Genomic DNA, 15,968 nt, shown 5'->3' with positions numbered 1-15,968 from the left:
AATAAAGTGGTGATCCTAACTGACCTAAGACAGGGATTTCTAATATGATTAAATGTCAGGAATTGTGAAAAACTGAGTTTAAATGTATTTGGCTAAGGTGTATGTAAACTTCTGACTTCAACTTTATATAATATACCTTTCTCAATGTCTATCTTAATGCAGTGAACAAGTGTTCTATGATGTCCCTAATTGCATTAGCTCATTTATATTAATGAATGCAAAAACATGTGAATTGTCAGAGACAATTACTAGACTTTGATTGATACACTATATGATCAAAAGTATGTGGACACCTGCTGGTCCAACATCTCATTCCACAATCATGGGCATTAATATGGAGTTGGTCCCCCCTTTGGTGCTACAACAGCCTCCACTCTTCTGGGAAGGCTTTCCACTCGACAATTTCAAGTACAATAATAATGAATGAAGACAAATGATCGTAAAAAGAATGCAGATCATAGATAGACTGCGAACACCTTAGGATTCTCTCAGTGCCGTTATTAATATAGACATCTAAGTTGATTTCAAGTCTGAATCGGACCTACTTCCCATTTAACTGTCATTGTTGCACTGGGTTTAGGCTACATGTGAGTTTCAGTCTGGTGCTGTGGAAAAGTTAAGGCAAAAATGATTTCCTCCTTAATCATATGGCACACTTACTTTAAACCAACACAGAGAGAGTGTGGTTGGTTGCCCATTCAAGTGGTGCAGATCAGAACCTGAAATCCCCCCTCTCTTTTCCAGCCTCAGTAACAAGCATGGAAAGAGTGAAGAACATGTGCAGCACTAGCAGTGTGGTGCACTGGCTAGCCAGCCTGACCCTGACCTTGACCCTGGTAGGGAGTGTCCACCCCATGCCTGTGACCGTAGACCCGGTATGCACGGCGGACGCCACTGCCAAGTACAGTCTGACATTTTCAGGAAAGTGGAGCCAGAACTCCTTCCCCAAGCAGTACCCAATCTATCGCCCCCCTGCCCAGTGGTCCCCACTCATTGGTAAGGCAAATACTCTTATTAGCTTGTGCTCCTCCAGAGGTGATGTAACTCTCCTTACGTTCCTATACTGTAATAGATTCCTATATTCATGAGTAAAACATGGTATGACAAAAAAAATGACACTCGTAGAAAAAAGGGTTCCAAAAAGGTCCCCATAGAAGAACCCTTTTTGCTTCCAGTTAGAACCCAGTAAGGTTCCATGTAGAAGGGTTCTACATGGAACCCAAAAGGGTTCTACCTGCAACCAAAAAGTGTTCTTCAAAGGGTTATCCTATGGGGACAGCTGAAGAACCCTTTAAGGTTCTAAATAGCACCTTTTTTTCTGAAAGTGTAGACATCTGGTAAATGTATGGTGGTAGACAAGCACCTGGTACATTTATGGTAGTAGACATGCATTGCAGATGTCCCCTTTCCCCTACAATTTATAACCCTTTGAGCACATGGAAAAGTGCTATATGAATCCAATTAATTACCATTACTATTAGGTTACAGTGTGCCTGAAACGTAAACCCCTCAAATACTGTACAATCTGAGCTGCCAATTAAGAGCTAGACAAACATGAGGAAAGAATGTAATTTATTGCAATGTGTGATTCCTCCATTCCAGGGGTGACCCACAATTCAGACTATCATATTTGGCAACGAAATGAGTTTGCCAGCAACGGGGTAAGGGAGTTCTCTGAGAAGGGCGAGGCCTGGACTCTGATGAAGGAGGTGGGGGCGGCTGGGGAAAACATCCAGAGTGTCTACGGGCTGTTCTCCACTCCAGCCGTGGTCAGGGGAACGGGTCAGAAGTTCGATGTCTTCGCAAGGCACGCTTTCGTAAGTTTCTCAACCTTCACACAGCTTTCAGTATCTACAGTCAGGTCCATAGATATTTGGACATTGACCAAGTTATTATTATTTTATCTGTCTACCACAGCATATTGGAGTTGAAATTAATTTGAGGGTATTTACATCCAAATCAGATTTAACGGTGTAGGAATTACTTACATTTTTATGTGTGGTCCCCACCATTTTTAAGGGACCAAAAGTAATTGGACAATTGGCTGCTCAGCTATTCCATGGCCAGGTGTGTGTTATTCCCTCATTATTTAATTTACAAGTAAGCAGATAAAAGGTCTAGAGTTGATTTCAAGTGTGGCATTTTCAATCTGTTGCTGTTAACCCTCAATATGAAGTCCAAAGAACTGTCACTGCCAGTGAAGCAAGCCATCATTAGGTTGAACAATCAAAACAAACCCATCACAGAGAGAGCAAAAACATTAGGTGTGGCCAAATCAACTATTTGGTACATTCTTAAAAAGAAAAAACACACTGGTGGGCTCAGGAACACCAAAAGGCCCGAAAGACCACTGAAAACAACTGTGGTGGACGACAGAAGAATTCTTTCCCTGGTGAAGAAAAACCCCTTCACAACAGTTGGCCAGATCAAGAATACACTCCAAGAGGTAGGCATATCTGTGTCAAAGTCAATAGTCAAGAGAAGACTTCACCAGAGTAAATACAGAGGGTTTACCACAAGATGTAAACCATTGGTAAGCCTCAAAAACAGGAAGACCAGATTAGAGATTGTCAAAAAACATCTAAAAAAGCCTGTACAGTTCTGGAACAACATCCTATGGACAGATGAGACAAAGATCAGCTTGTACCAGAATGATGGGAAGAGAAGAGTATGGAGAAGGGAAGGAACTGCTCATGATCCGAAGCATACAACCTCATCTGTGAAGCATGTTGGAGGTAGTGTTATGGCGCGTGCATGTATGGCTGCCAATGGAACTGGTTTCCTTTTATTTATTGATGATGTGACTGCTGACAAAAGTAGCAGGATTAATTCTGAAGTGTTTAGGGATATATTATCTGCTCAGATTCAACCAAATGCTTCAAAACTCATTGGATGGCGCTTCACAGTGCAGATGGACAATGACCCAAAGCATACTGCGAAAGTAACCCAATACTTTTTCAAGGCAAAGAAGTGGAAGGAATGTTCTGCATTGGCCAAAGTCAATCACCTGACTTGAATCCAATTGAGCATGCATTTCACTTGCTGAAGGCAAAACGCCCCAAGAACAAGCAGGAACTGAAGACGGCTCACAATTTAATTTATGATTATGTCAATTACTTTTGAGCTCCGGAAATTGGGGGGTTATGTATAAAAATGGTTGTAATTCCTACACGGTTCATACAATAATTTTCACAAAACCCTTGAATTAAAGATGACAATCTACATTTGAAGCACATCTTGACTGTTTCCTTTCAAATCCAATGTGGTGGAGTACAGAGCCAACATGATGCAAATTGTGTCACTGTCCAAATACTTATGGACCTGACTGTATCTAAAATACATCTCATAATATCTATCTAATATACCTTTCGCAATGTCTATCTATCTAATATAATTTCTCAATGTGCACCTGTTAACTTGGAAGAACCTTTCTCAAGGTTTGTCTTTTCTAGACTATGCCAGAAATGAAGTATACTGTCAGAGAGATTACTCTTACATCTCTTATATAGAGAGATGTTAAGCCTACACAAAATATTCTAAATGTTGTGCCAACTTTTAATTTAAAAGGTTTTTAAGAGTGTCCCAGTAGTTATACCTAAGATTCATGTTTGCTGTTTATTTGCAAGCTCTCATCTATATGTCCCAAAGCTAACAACCATAAAAAACAGCATTCAGAGTCTGCATTTGGGACCAGTTAAAGTTTCTTATTATTGCCCTCCAGATATCCTTTAAAAGATGCACAACTATGTCAGCAAAGAAAACTCTTACTGTTGGAACGCTCTGTTGGAACTTTAGTTGAGGAAAGCTCTGGAAAGACATGAGAGCAAGGATTAATGCAGTGCAGATCGAGATTGCTGATGCTTTCGCACCAAATTTGAGTTTACTGTTAGATGGATTACTAGAAACGTTCACATAACCCATACTACTCCTTTCTCTCTCCCCAGCTGTCCTTCGTAGTGCGGATAGTTCCCAGCCCAGACTGGTTCCTGGGAGTAGACAGCTTTAACCTTCGTGAAGGAGAGCATTACACTGGAGCTGTACCCCTACGATGCAGGCACTGACAGCGGCTTCACCTTTTCCTCTCCCAACTTTGAGACCATTCCTCAGGACAAAGTCACGCAGGTAAATCTAAAAGAGCCAATGGTTCATCATCATGTTGGTACTGTATGATAGTATCACTATCAGCTTCGGTAATCAATACCAGAAGTGATTATGACAACTCAACTTGATTTTGTCCTTTCCAGATAACGTCATCTTCTCCTTCTATTACCCCCGTCTGAAGAATCTGCCCCCCATGGGCAAGGTCACCCTGACAAAGATCAACAGCAACCAGATCTTCAGCATACTCATGGAGCCCACCCAGTTCAACAGGACTGGCAATGAGATTGCGGACTCTCTCATAAGTAATCAAGACACATGTAAGAAACAAATACAGTGAAAATGCATAAATAATATCTATTGGATATCTTCCAATCCTAACCCTCTGATCGAAAAAAAAAAAAAAACATAATAAATATTATGATCTAAGATTTCTCAAATTTAGCACTGTTAAAATGAAAGGAGAGAGCAAAGAATTGGTGCTGGCCATCTGGCAAAACATAGAGGAAATCTGTAGTAAATCGGATCCATTGTGCAACAGCATTGACATGGAGTCAGCAAGTGCTGGTCCTCTGAACCCATGGCAACCAGGCAACAAACAGGAGGCCAAAGGCATTGGAAGTTTCCTGCCACTCAGCACGTTCGGAGTGTTTGTAATGGAACCAAAATACGATGTCAACTCGAGCCTTGCTTTTATTTCCATGTTCCATCCTTCTGCTTTTCTAATTATCCAAAAAGCCTCAATCTGCGATAGATATCAACATTTTACAAGGTCATAGCTTTGTAGGTGGGGGCTTGGCAAATCACATGATTTAAAAACAAAGTCAAGTTATTCTAATTGAATTATTCAATAAAAGTCCATCCAGACTTAACCTGCAGTATAGCCACAATAGCCAGGAATGTACAGTTACATAAGAGCTTTCGATACACAAAAGCATACACTGAGTATACCAAACAGGAGTTCCTAATGTAAACCAAACATGTCATGTTTTCGCCAGTATTACAGCTATATTTTACATAGCACTTAGAAATATTGTATAAATATTTGATCTGTTTTTCAGAAAATGTACTTAAAGTTTAGTACCAGCCAATAAATCAAGTCTTCCCCTTTTATATGAAATGGTGTTGGGTGGCTTAGCTGAATCAGTCCTTTTAACCTATGCCTGAGGGCATATCCGTGTGTGGCATGCTATAACTCTAACAGACCACCACACACACACAAAGGGGCACTAGAGCTTGGCTGGAAGAAGGCTCACTGAATTCATATCAACCCTTACTGCTTGCTGCATGCTCAAGTGTTCCAGGTCTCTTGTATCTGGGCTCTTGCAATTCAAGTGTTTGCTTAAATAATGTCTTCATGGATATTGCTAACAGAGTCTCTGGTGTCCTTCCCACTAGATTCCACCCCTCTGGACTGCGAGGTGTCTGTATGGTCACCTTGTGCAAAGGCAAATGCGGAGACTCAGGTGTGCGCAACAGAACACGCAACATCCACCTACAACCAGCTAACAATTGGGTAGTCTGCCCCCCACTGGAAGAGGAGAAGAAATGCATCTCTAACAACTGCTTATGTCTGGCCGACAGGAGTAAGAAACAGAAAAGAAGAGGCCATGCAAGACGACGAAAGATACGTCCGTCATCTCCACTGGAGAAGCCCAAGCTGTAAAGATAGACCCTTTTCTCTCTGGGCCTCCTAGTGTATTCACTGGGAACATCGGAGGGTGGTGAAGGGAGGAATGCTCATAGTAATGGCTGGAATGGAATAGATGGAACGGTATCAAGCACTTGGAAACCATGTTTTTGATGCCGTTCCATTAACTCCAGTTGGCAGGAAAGATGGGAAAGCCACTGGAAAAGCCACTGGGAAAGATTTATAAATGGGTCACAGACAGGCAATTATTGGGAAGCCAGAGGAATGAAGAGGTTGTCTTGAAACTTTCCCCATAGGCCTAGTTTCTCCTTGTGATTGATGTTCTCCTACGTCATTGGGTTATCTGTGGTAGCTATCCATTAGTCTGCAAATGGAGGATGAATCATAAGTTCTAGATGATAAGGCAGTCAAGAGTTGCCAAAACCTCAGAGAACAGGGAAATCATGGTGCGTCAATGGATCCAGTACTTGCAATAGACCAGATTGGAGTTCAGAATTGCATTGTAAGATGCAGTTCAATTACAACTACTGTCCTAAACATTGTGCAGTGTGCATTGAAGTGTTTACAGATAAAGCATTATTTTCCATGATGATCTCTACTACAGAGAGTATATTTATTTACAGAATTTTGACCTGTACAGTATCAAGCAGTAGAAATACCATACTCAATCGTGCCATTGAGGTAATCAGAGAGAAATCGCTAAGTTGATTTGTGTGTCTGTATTTAAGTCCAGAAAACTAAATACATGTAAGCCGATTGTAATTTTATTTTTGATTGAAGTAAAGCTAAAATATAACATACAATTTACAAAATAAATCATGCAACACAACATACACCATAGCATAAAATAGGGCTATGAAGCACACCGATCTCAAAGGACTGTCCCTTTCATCAAAAGCTTTGTTACTCATTGACGTCATTTGCTATATATGCCAAAGCTTTCATAAGTCATACCTGACATACTGTATCAAGCCATGTCCCATGATAAGATAATGCCAAAGTGTCAATTACAATGTAGCACAAATTAGCTATTCCCTAGAAAACCCCTAAGCTACAGAAAACCAAAGAAATAAACTGACTCCAGAAATTCTAAGCAATAGCTATCATAACCTACATCTTGGCCATTGGTGGCTTTCGCTTCATATATATTCCTGGTTGTTTCTCAAGTTGGTCTTAATTCAAACCAATGACAACTGATGGAAAATGACTGGGAAAAGTAACAGGAAAAAGAGAAAGACAGGTTCTTGGCTTTTGATAAATGACAGTCTTTGCGAGTAGGTTTCACGATGGTACAGTGAACATTAGTTAATAAGTGAACTATTTCATGTTTCTTTATCAATACATGTAGGCGTCTACTACTTGCCAGGCTTATCAGTTTCTCTGTTGGCCTTGGGTACCCCCTCAAACTCACAGTTTGGCTGGTCAGTCGCAGCAACAGCAGGTGTACATTTTCACACCAGAGTCGCCTGCACACGAGCAACCATAAGGCTCATTATATTAATTTAAGTTGGTCACATCTTGTATGTCAAAATGAATGTGAGGGGCATTGGGCTGTGGATGCTGTGTTACCTAGTGCTGACGGCTGCTATGTACTTTGATCTGGGTGAGCAGGAGGAGAAATGCCTAATCGAGGAGATTCCAGGCGACATGCTGGTCACAGGTGAGTTCTATGGGCAGTTGGAAAAGAGGACACAGTTCTGCATGGTTGAATTTCACTGTGCTGTATCTCAGCCACCTATCAGAAAAACACAAAAAAGTTAAATGAATTAGCAGGGATCATGTTGAAGTCATCCAGGAGGCATATGAAATGTGATATTCTAATAGTATTTACATCTGGAGAGGGACAGGCTTCATTTGCAAAATGACTCTTCATTTGCAAAATCTACTGTTTATGTAATAATGGTTTAACCCCAAGCAATCTAAAGCACACTGAGTTGTAATAAAACACTTAGAATATTGCCTTATACTGTCTGTGTTGTGTTCTTCTCAGGTTATTTTCTTTTGGAGAATTGGGATGCAAAAAATAACCTTAACTCCCCTCATCTTGGCCTCACTATCACTGTGCGAGATCCAAACCATGATGTACGTAGGTTTACAGAGCAGTTTACTACCCAGCCCACTCCCTAAACAAAAACATATGTTTGCTTGTCCTGATTACCTAAAACTATTCCTTAAACAGAGAGAACATACTCTTCATCTTTTTCTCCTCTTTGGTTCCAGATACTGATGAAAAAAAGATATGGCAGATTTGGAAAATTCACATTCACATCCCACGCTTCTGGCCCACATTGGTTGTGCATGCAGTCCAACTCAACAAGGTTTTCAGTTTTCGCCGGTGAAAGGCTGGTGAGTTCATCCACACTTATACTTTGAATGCATGGAGTCTGCTGGACTGTGTTTGTATTTATTATGGATCCCATTAACTGCTGCCAAGGCAGATTTAAGGCAGTTCATACCATTTTAAAAACATTACAATACATTCAGATTTTAGAACACACTGTGTGCCCTCAGGCTCCTACTCCACCACATATCTACAGTTCTAAATCCATGTGTGTGTGTGTGTATAGTGCGTATGTTATCGTATGTGTGTGTATGCATGTGTCTGTGCCTATGTTTTTTTTTGCTTCACAGTCCCAGCTGTTTCATAAGGTGTTTTTTATCTGTTGTTCAAATCAAATTTTACTGCTTGCATCAGTTACTTGATGTGGAATAGAGTTCCATGTAGAAATAGCTCTATGTAGTACTGTGTGCCTCCCATAGTCTGTTCTGGACTTGGGGACTGTGAAGAGACCTCTTGTGGCATGTCTTATAGGGTATGCATGGGTGTCTGAGCTGTGTGCTAGTAGTTCAAACAGACAGCTCGGTGCATTCAACATGTTAATACCTCTCATAAATACAAGTAGTGATGAAGTCAATCTCTCCTCCACTTTGAGCCGGGAGAGATTGATATGCATATTGTTAATATTAGCTCCCTGTGTACATCCAAGGGCCAGCCGTGCTGCCGTGTTCTGAGCCAATTGCGATTTTCCTAAGTCATTTTTGTGGCACCTGACCACATGACTGAACAGTAGTCAAGGTGCGACAAAACTAGGGCCTATAGGACCTGCCTTGTTGATCGTGTTGTTAAGAAGGCAGAGCAGCACTTTATTATGGACAGACTTCTCACCATCTTAGCTATTGTTGTATCAATATGCTTTGACCATGACAGTTTACAATCCATGGTACTCCAAGCAGTGTTGTCATCTCAACTTGCTCAATAGACACTCTGGTTTTACTCAAAGTCAGTGGCATATCGTTAGTAAAGATTGAAAAAATCAAAGGGGCCTAAACAGCTACCCTAGGGAATTCCTGATTCTACCTGGATTATGTTTGAGAGGCTTCCATTAACCCCTCTGGGATATTCGGGACGCTAGCATCCCACCTCAACAACAGCCAGTGAAATTGCAGGGCACCACATTTAAAAACAACAGAAATCCCATAATTAAAATTCCTCAAACATACAAGTATTTTACACCATTTTAAAGATAAACTTGTTGTAAATCCAGCCACAGTGTCTGATTTCAAAAAGGCTTTACGACGAAAGCACGCCAAACGATTATGTTAGGTCAGCACCTAGTCACAGAAAAACACAGCCATTTTCCAGCCAAAGAGAGGAGTCACAAAAAGCAGAAATAGAGATAAAATGAATCACTAACCTTTGATAATCTTAATCAGATGACACTCATAGGACTTCATGTTACACAATACATGTATGTTTTGTTCGATAAAGTTCATATTTATATCCAAAAATCTTAGTTTACATTGGCGCGTTATGTTCAGTAATGTTTTGCCTCTAAACATCCGGTGATTTTGCAGAGAGCCACATCAATTTACAGAAATACTCATAATAAACATTGCTAAAAGATACAATTGTTATGCATGGAATTATAGATAAACTTCTCCTTAATGCAACCGCTGTGTCAGATTTCAAAAAAACTTTTCGGAAAAAGCACACCATGCAATAATCTGAGTACGGCGCTCAGACAGAAAAAACAAGCCATACAGATACCCGCCATGTTGTGGAGTCGACAGAAGTCAGAAATAGCATTATAAATATTCACTTACCTTTGATGATCTTCATCAGAATGCACTCCCAGGAATCCCAGTTCCACAATAAATGTTTGTTTTGTTCGATAAAGTCCATCATTTATGTCCAAATACCTCCTTTTTGTTCGCACGTTTAGTACACAAATCCAAACTCAGGAGGCGCGGGCAAGTTCAGGCGAAAGTTCAGACGAAAAGTCATATTACAGTTCGTAGAAACATATCAAACGAAGTATAGAATCAATCTTTAGGATGTTTTTATCATAAATCTTCAATAATGTTTCAACCGGAGAATTCCTTTGTCTGTAGAAATGCAATGGAACGCAGCTAACTCTCACGGGAGGAAGCGAGACTGAGCTGGTGGCACTCTGCCAGACCCCTGGCTCAATCAGCTCTCATTCCCCCCTCCTTCACAGTAGAAGCATCAAACAAGGTTCTAAAGACTGTTGACATCTAGTGGAAGCCTTAGGATGTGCAATATGAATCCATAGACACGGTATATTCGATAGACAATGACTTGAAAAACTACAAACCTCAGATTTCCCACTTCCTGGTTGGATTTTTTTCTCAGGTTTTTGCCTGCCATATGAGTTCTGTTATACTCACAGACATCATTCAAAGAGTTTTAGAAACTTCAGAGTGTTTTCTATCCAAATCTACTAATTATATGCATATTCTAGCTTTTCGGACTGAGTAGCAGGCAGTTTACTCTGGGCACCTTTTTATCCAAGCTACTCAATACTGCCCCCCAGTCCCAAAGAAGTTAAAGAACACCCTCTGTGTTCTGTTAGACAAGTAACTCTTTATCCACATTATAGCAGGGGTGTAAAAGCCATAACACATACGTTTTTCCAGCAGCAGACTATGATCGATAATGTCAAAAGCTGCACTGAAGTCTAACAAGACTTAATTTTATCATCAATTTCTCTCAGCTAATCATCAGTCATTTGTGTAAGTTATGCTGCTGCTCCATAACCATTACTGAACAATGTTCTGATATCTCCATCGCAGAGGATTCATTTTGATGTTCAGATGGGAGAGCACTCCATTGACCCTAGTGTTGAGAGACACAAAGACACAGTCCAGACCATGGAGTACAGCCTGGAGCACCTGAGGGACCAGATCCTATACATCACCAGGCAGCAAGACTTCCAGAGGGTAAACCCTACAGTCTTGTCAACAATGCAAAGTATCACACACATAGGAAATAATCACAAACAAACACTTTATGAAAGAGTCATTTTGAAAAATTCTGAACAAAGCAGTATTTTGATCAGAACTACAGATGCATTGTTTGATGAAGACAACAAATATTGCATTGAGCTACTATGCCTGCCCTATTCAACTAAGAACGGTCCAAAATTAACTGTCCACCACTACTTTTTTAATTCACAGGAAAGAGAGGAGACTTTCCGTCAAATCAGTGAAGAAACCAATGGGAAAGTTTTGTGGTGGGCTGTTGTGCAGACTTCCGTTCTACTATCAGTTGGATTTTGGCAAATCAAAAGACTGAAAGACTTCTTGATTGCAAAGAAGTTGGTTTGATATGCTTGGCTTTAGGGCAGGATTTATATATTGCAGTACAATGCAAAGTGGCTACTAGAGTCAACGGCTATTCCAAAACTAGACTTACATCAAGTGCTGATGCATCTATTTTACTGTACATTCTTCTTGAGACAATGTATGGATTAATAAAAATGTGCTTTGTTTAATCTTACACACCTATGCTATTTTGTATTATTATTACTTGACTGTAATTTCTATGAATTATAACACACATTCTTTTTTATGGACGTAGATTTCTATCAATATTTTGTAAATATATACGTTTTGAGTCACAAACAAAAGATATGTTGTGCAAATACAGAATTAAACATACACTACCATTCAAAAGTTTGCGGTCACTTAGAAATGACCTTGTTTTTGAAAATATATATATATTTTTTATCCATTAAAATATCATCAAATTGATCAGAACTACAGTGTAGACATTGTTAATGTTGTAAATGACTATTGTAGCTGGAAACGGCTGATTTTTTATGGAATATCTACATAGGCGTACAGAGGCCCATTATCAGCAGCCATCACTCCTGTGTTCCAATGGCATGTTGTGTTAGCTAATCCAAGTTTATAATTTTAAAAGTCTAATTGATCATTAGAAAACCCATTTGCAATTATGTTAGCACAGCTGAGAACTGTGCAAACAGTCTCCACGTCAACAGTGAAGAGGCGACTCCGGGATGCTGGCCTTCTAGGCAATGTTCCTCTGTGCTATTTTGCCCATCTTAATCTTTTATTTTTATTGGCCAGTCTGAGATATGGCTTTTTCTTTGCAACTCTGCCTAGAAGGCCAGCATCCCGGAGTCGCCTCTTCACTGTTGAAGTTGAGACTGATGTTTTGCGGGTACTATTTAATGAAGCTGCCAGTTGAGGACTTGTGAGGCGTCTGTTTCTCAAACTAGACACTCTAACGTACTTGTCCTCTTGCTCAGTTTTGTACTGGGGCCTCCCACTCCTCTTTCTATTTTGGTTAGAGCCAGTTGGCACTGTTCTGTGAAGGTAGTAGTACACAGCGTTGTACGAGATCTTCAGTTTCTTGGCAATTTCTCGCATGGAATAGCCTTCATTTCTCAGAACAAGAATAGACTGACGACTTTCGGAAGAAGGTTCTTTGTTTCTAGCCATTTTGAGCCTGTAATCGAACCCACAAATGCTGATGCTCCAGATACTCAACTAGTCTAAAGAAGGCCAGTTTTTTTGCATCTTTAATCAGAACAACAGTTTCCAGCTGTGCTAACAAAATTGCAAAAGGCTTTTCTAATGATCAATTAGCCTTTTAAAATAATAAACTTGGATTAGCAAACACAATGTGCCATTGGAACACAGGAGTGATGGTTGCTGATAATGGGCCTCTGTACACCTACGTAGATTTTCCATTTTCCACTGCATTAGTCATTCACAACATGAACAATGTCTACACTGTTTTTCTGATCAATTTGATGTGATTTTAATGTACAAAAAATGTGCTTTTCTTTCAAAAACAAGGACATTTCTAAGTGACCCCAAACTTTTGAACGGTAGTGTATGTAATGATCCAAAAGCAAATGAGTCATCATTAACAAAAATAAATTATGATTAGCAAATAAATGCAAATATGTTTTTTTCTGGTTAACACAACATAATTTAGAAACATATATCTTAATTTGCAAACACAACAGTGGTCAAAAATATGTTTTTGTGAATGTCAACATTTGTGACTCCAAAGATTTCATTTGTGACCCGCATCTTACTTCTTTGTATTACATTACATTTGTGAGTTGTGAGAAAGCAAAGGAGGAAAGGAAAGGGAACTAGGAAAGGAGGAGAATAAGCCAGGGAAGGAAAGAGAGCAAGGAAAGGAGGAGAGAAATGGAAGTTAGGGAAGGAAAGGGAGAAAGAAATGGAGGAAAGGAAGCTAAGGTCAGAGGAAAGGAAAAGGTTAGAAAGGATAGGAGGAAAGAAAGCTCGGAAAGCAAAGGATGGGAGGAACGGAAGGAAAGGAATCAAGGTAAGCAAGCTAGGAAAGGAGGAAAGTAATATAGGAAAGGAGGAAAGGGTAATTGTGATATATTAATTTTAATCTCGTTTTTATTAGAACTGAGGATGTCCTACTCTGGATTCCATATCATATGTCTGCATAAACTGATCTGTAAAATGTAACTTACAAATATATGAGGCCATTCACAAATATGTGAAGCAACTCTCAAATGGGAGTCAACTCACAAATGTAATGCAAGTCACAAATATGTAAAATGTAGGTCACAAATGTAATCTGCGGAGTCACAAATCTTGTCATATTCACAAAAACATATTTGACCACTGTTGTGTTGAATTTGTTTTTGTTAATGATGACTAATTTGCTTTTGGATATTGACATATGTTTGTTTAACTATATGGCATATTTACAGACTGTGAATTTTATTTAAAAGTTGTATTCTATATTTGCACAACATTTTTTGTTTGTGACTCACTACTTATATATTTTAAACATTTTGATAGAAATCTATCTCCATATTTTTACCCAAAACGTCAATGATGACGTACCCAGCCAATCAGAAAGCGATCCAAAATCAAAACAAACCGAAAATCTGAAGCTAGTTAGTAGCTAGCTAAAGCCAGTAAAACGACACGGAAAGTCTTGTGAAAGCTTGCTAATTCCACAGAGAAACAAAAGGCCATTATGTAAGTCAGATGTTGATCAGTCTTCAATAAAATACCCGTTACTTTGAGTAGATAGCTGTATCTACTCAAAGGGCAGCTATATCTAGCTGTATCTACTCCGGGGCAGCTAGGTAACGTTAGCTATTCTTTCTAGCCAACGTTAGCGCAAACTAGCTAGCTAAATTAGTCTAGGTAGCAAGCAATCTGCTTTGGCTGATCTGTGCGATTTGAGGGCAAGAAGATAGAATATATTAATTTCTAGCTATGTCATAGTCTTATCTAATGATTTTACTACCTAACATTAACATTTTGCTAATATCTTAGCTAGCTGTAGAAAATGCCTCACTGGATCTGCTGTAACTCCTGCTTCAACCTCCCTGGTCCTGACTGCCAACTAGCTGTTGCCAGCTGTGGTCATGTCATCTGCAACGTGTGTTTTCAGAAAGGTAGCAAGTTCAGTCTCTATTTGATTGTGCTAATGCACCCTGTTATGTCTCTTGTGAAATTAAGTTCAACATATCATTGCCTAACTACTGATGATATAGGCCTAACGTCATATGAACGAAAAATATATTACTTTGTCAGTTTGCTGCAGTTCTGTCTTTTCAAAACAGTTACAGGCTAAACTTGAAAACACTGTCCTCTGCTGGTCTTTGTCTGATGTTACAGAGAGATTTTGGCCAAAATAGAAAATGCTCCATGCAGTTTGAAAGCCTCCTAGTAGTGTAATATTCCGCTATTCTATTGTATATGGTATTGTTCCAATAAACACATTTTCATTTTTCTTTCAGGCAAGCAAGGGGAATGCATGATATGTAAAGCAAAATGTCAAGTTACTCCTCTCTCAGACAAAGTAAGCAGCGATATCTTATACATCTGTTTATTATTATAATGTTACCTTTATTTAACTGGCAAGGCTCATAAACAAATCAATTTGATGGCATACATAAGTCTATTTGATGGTAGCCATAACTTTACAATCTTGACATTCACAGAGTAGTGCAGAAGTGAAGGCCCTCTTCTCTGACATCAATTCTGTTGCAACCAAACACTTCACAGAGATAAGCAAGGTATTGCTCTTGATGCTCATAGGCAAATAAGTCATTATTGATAGTAATTTTCAAACACAGAAAGGCTGTACTGCATGTTTAAAAACAACATATATATCTACCCTATTACTGTAGGTGAAACTATTCCAGGCAAGGCACCAAAAGAGGCTGTTGGTGCATTACCAGAATAGGGTAAGAGGGACATTTAGTCATACCTCTTATTATTATTATTATTATTAAACCAATAATAGTTTAGAGGTAGCTCATATCTTGTGGTGTTACAATCTCAAACATCTGCGCAAATATTTTCCCAACCCATTTAGAATGAAAAGTTAGAAGACGTTTTACTCAAGATGAAGCAAGAAATTCAGCAAATGTCCAAGTAAGAATGCAAATCATTAGCATAATTCAGTACCACATACAGTGCCTTCAGGAAGTATTCACATCCCTTGACTTTTCCCACATTTTGTTGACTTACAGCCTGAATTTAAAATGTATTCAATTGAGCTTTTTTGTAGTGATGCACTGATATTACATTTTTGGCCGATACCGATATTCAATATTTTCCTTGCCCCAAAAAAACGATACCGATAACCAATATTTAACATTTTAGAGGCCTTTTAAGCATTCTAGTATAGTTAAATAGTTAACACACACACATGGACACAGCGGTCTAAGGCACTGCATCTCAGTGCAAGAGGTGTCACTGCAGTCCCTGGTTTGAATCCAGGCTGTATCACATCCGTTTGTAATTGGGAGTCCCATAGGGCAGCGCACAATTGGCCCAGCGTAGTCCAGGTTGGCTGGGGTAGGCCGTCATTGTAAATAAGAATTTGTTCTTAACTGACTTGCCTAGTTAAATAAAGGTTACACACACACACACACAT

At 39.4% G+C, this 15,968-nt stretch overlaps 1 protein-coding gene and 1 pseudogene across 1 annotated transcript; both read left to right on the top strand.

Moving 5' to 3' along the window:
- Positions 1-758: 758 nt before the first annotated feature.
- LOC120047095 lies at positions 759-5,764 on the top strand (annotated as a pseudogene).
- A 1,419-nt stretch (positions 5,765-7,183) lies between these two features.
- Positions 7,184-11,502, top strand: si:ch211-255i20.3 (transmembrane emp24 domain-containing protein 11). Its single transcript, XM_038993043.1, has 5 exons — positions 7,184-7,409; positions 7,740-7,831; positions 7,970-8,095; positions 10,844-10,990; positions 11,228-11,502. Exons 1-5 carry the CDS (start codon positions 7,280-7,282, stop codon positions 11,375-11,377), a joined length of 645 nt encoding a protein of 214 aa, XP_038848971.1. The 5' UTR covers positions 7,184-7,279; the 3' UTR covers positions 11,378-11,502.
- The last annotated feature ends 4,466 nt before the right edge of the window (positions 11,503-15,968 follow it).

This window comes from Salvelinus namaycush, chromosome 5 (genome assembly GCF_016432855.1).
Source record: "Salvelinus namaycush isolate Seneca chromosome 5, SaNama_1.0, whole genome shotgun sequence".
In the NCBI taxonomy this organism is placed as follows: domain Eukaryota; kingdom Metazoa; phylum Chordata; class Actinopteri; order Salmoniformes; family Salmonidae; genus Salvelinus; species Salvelinus namaycush.
This window is presented reverse-complemented; position numbering and strand designations above follow the sequence as displayed.

Bases quoted from the DNA above. Each gene is read 5' to 3' on its own strand.
- si:ch211-255i20.3 (XM_038993043.1), top strand. From the start codon at position 7,280: ATGAATGTGAGGGGCATTGGGCTGTGGATGCTGTGTTACCTAGTGCTG. The intron at 7,410-7,739 runs GTGAGTTCTATG...TGTTCTTCTCAG, and splicing joins AGGCGACATGCTGGTCACAG to GTTATTTTCTTTTGGAGAAT. The intron at 7,832-7,969 runs GTACGTAGGTTT...CTTTGGTTCCAG, and splicing joins TGCGAGATCCAAACCATGAT to ATACTGATGAAAAAAAGATA.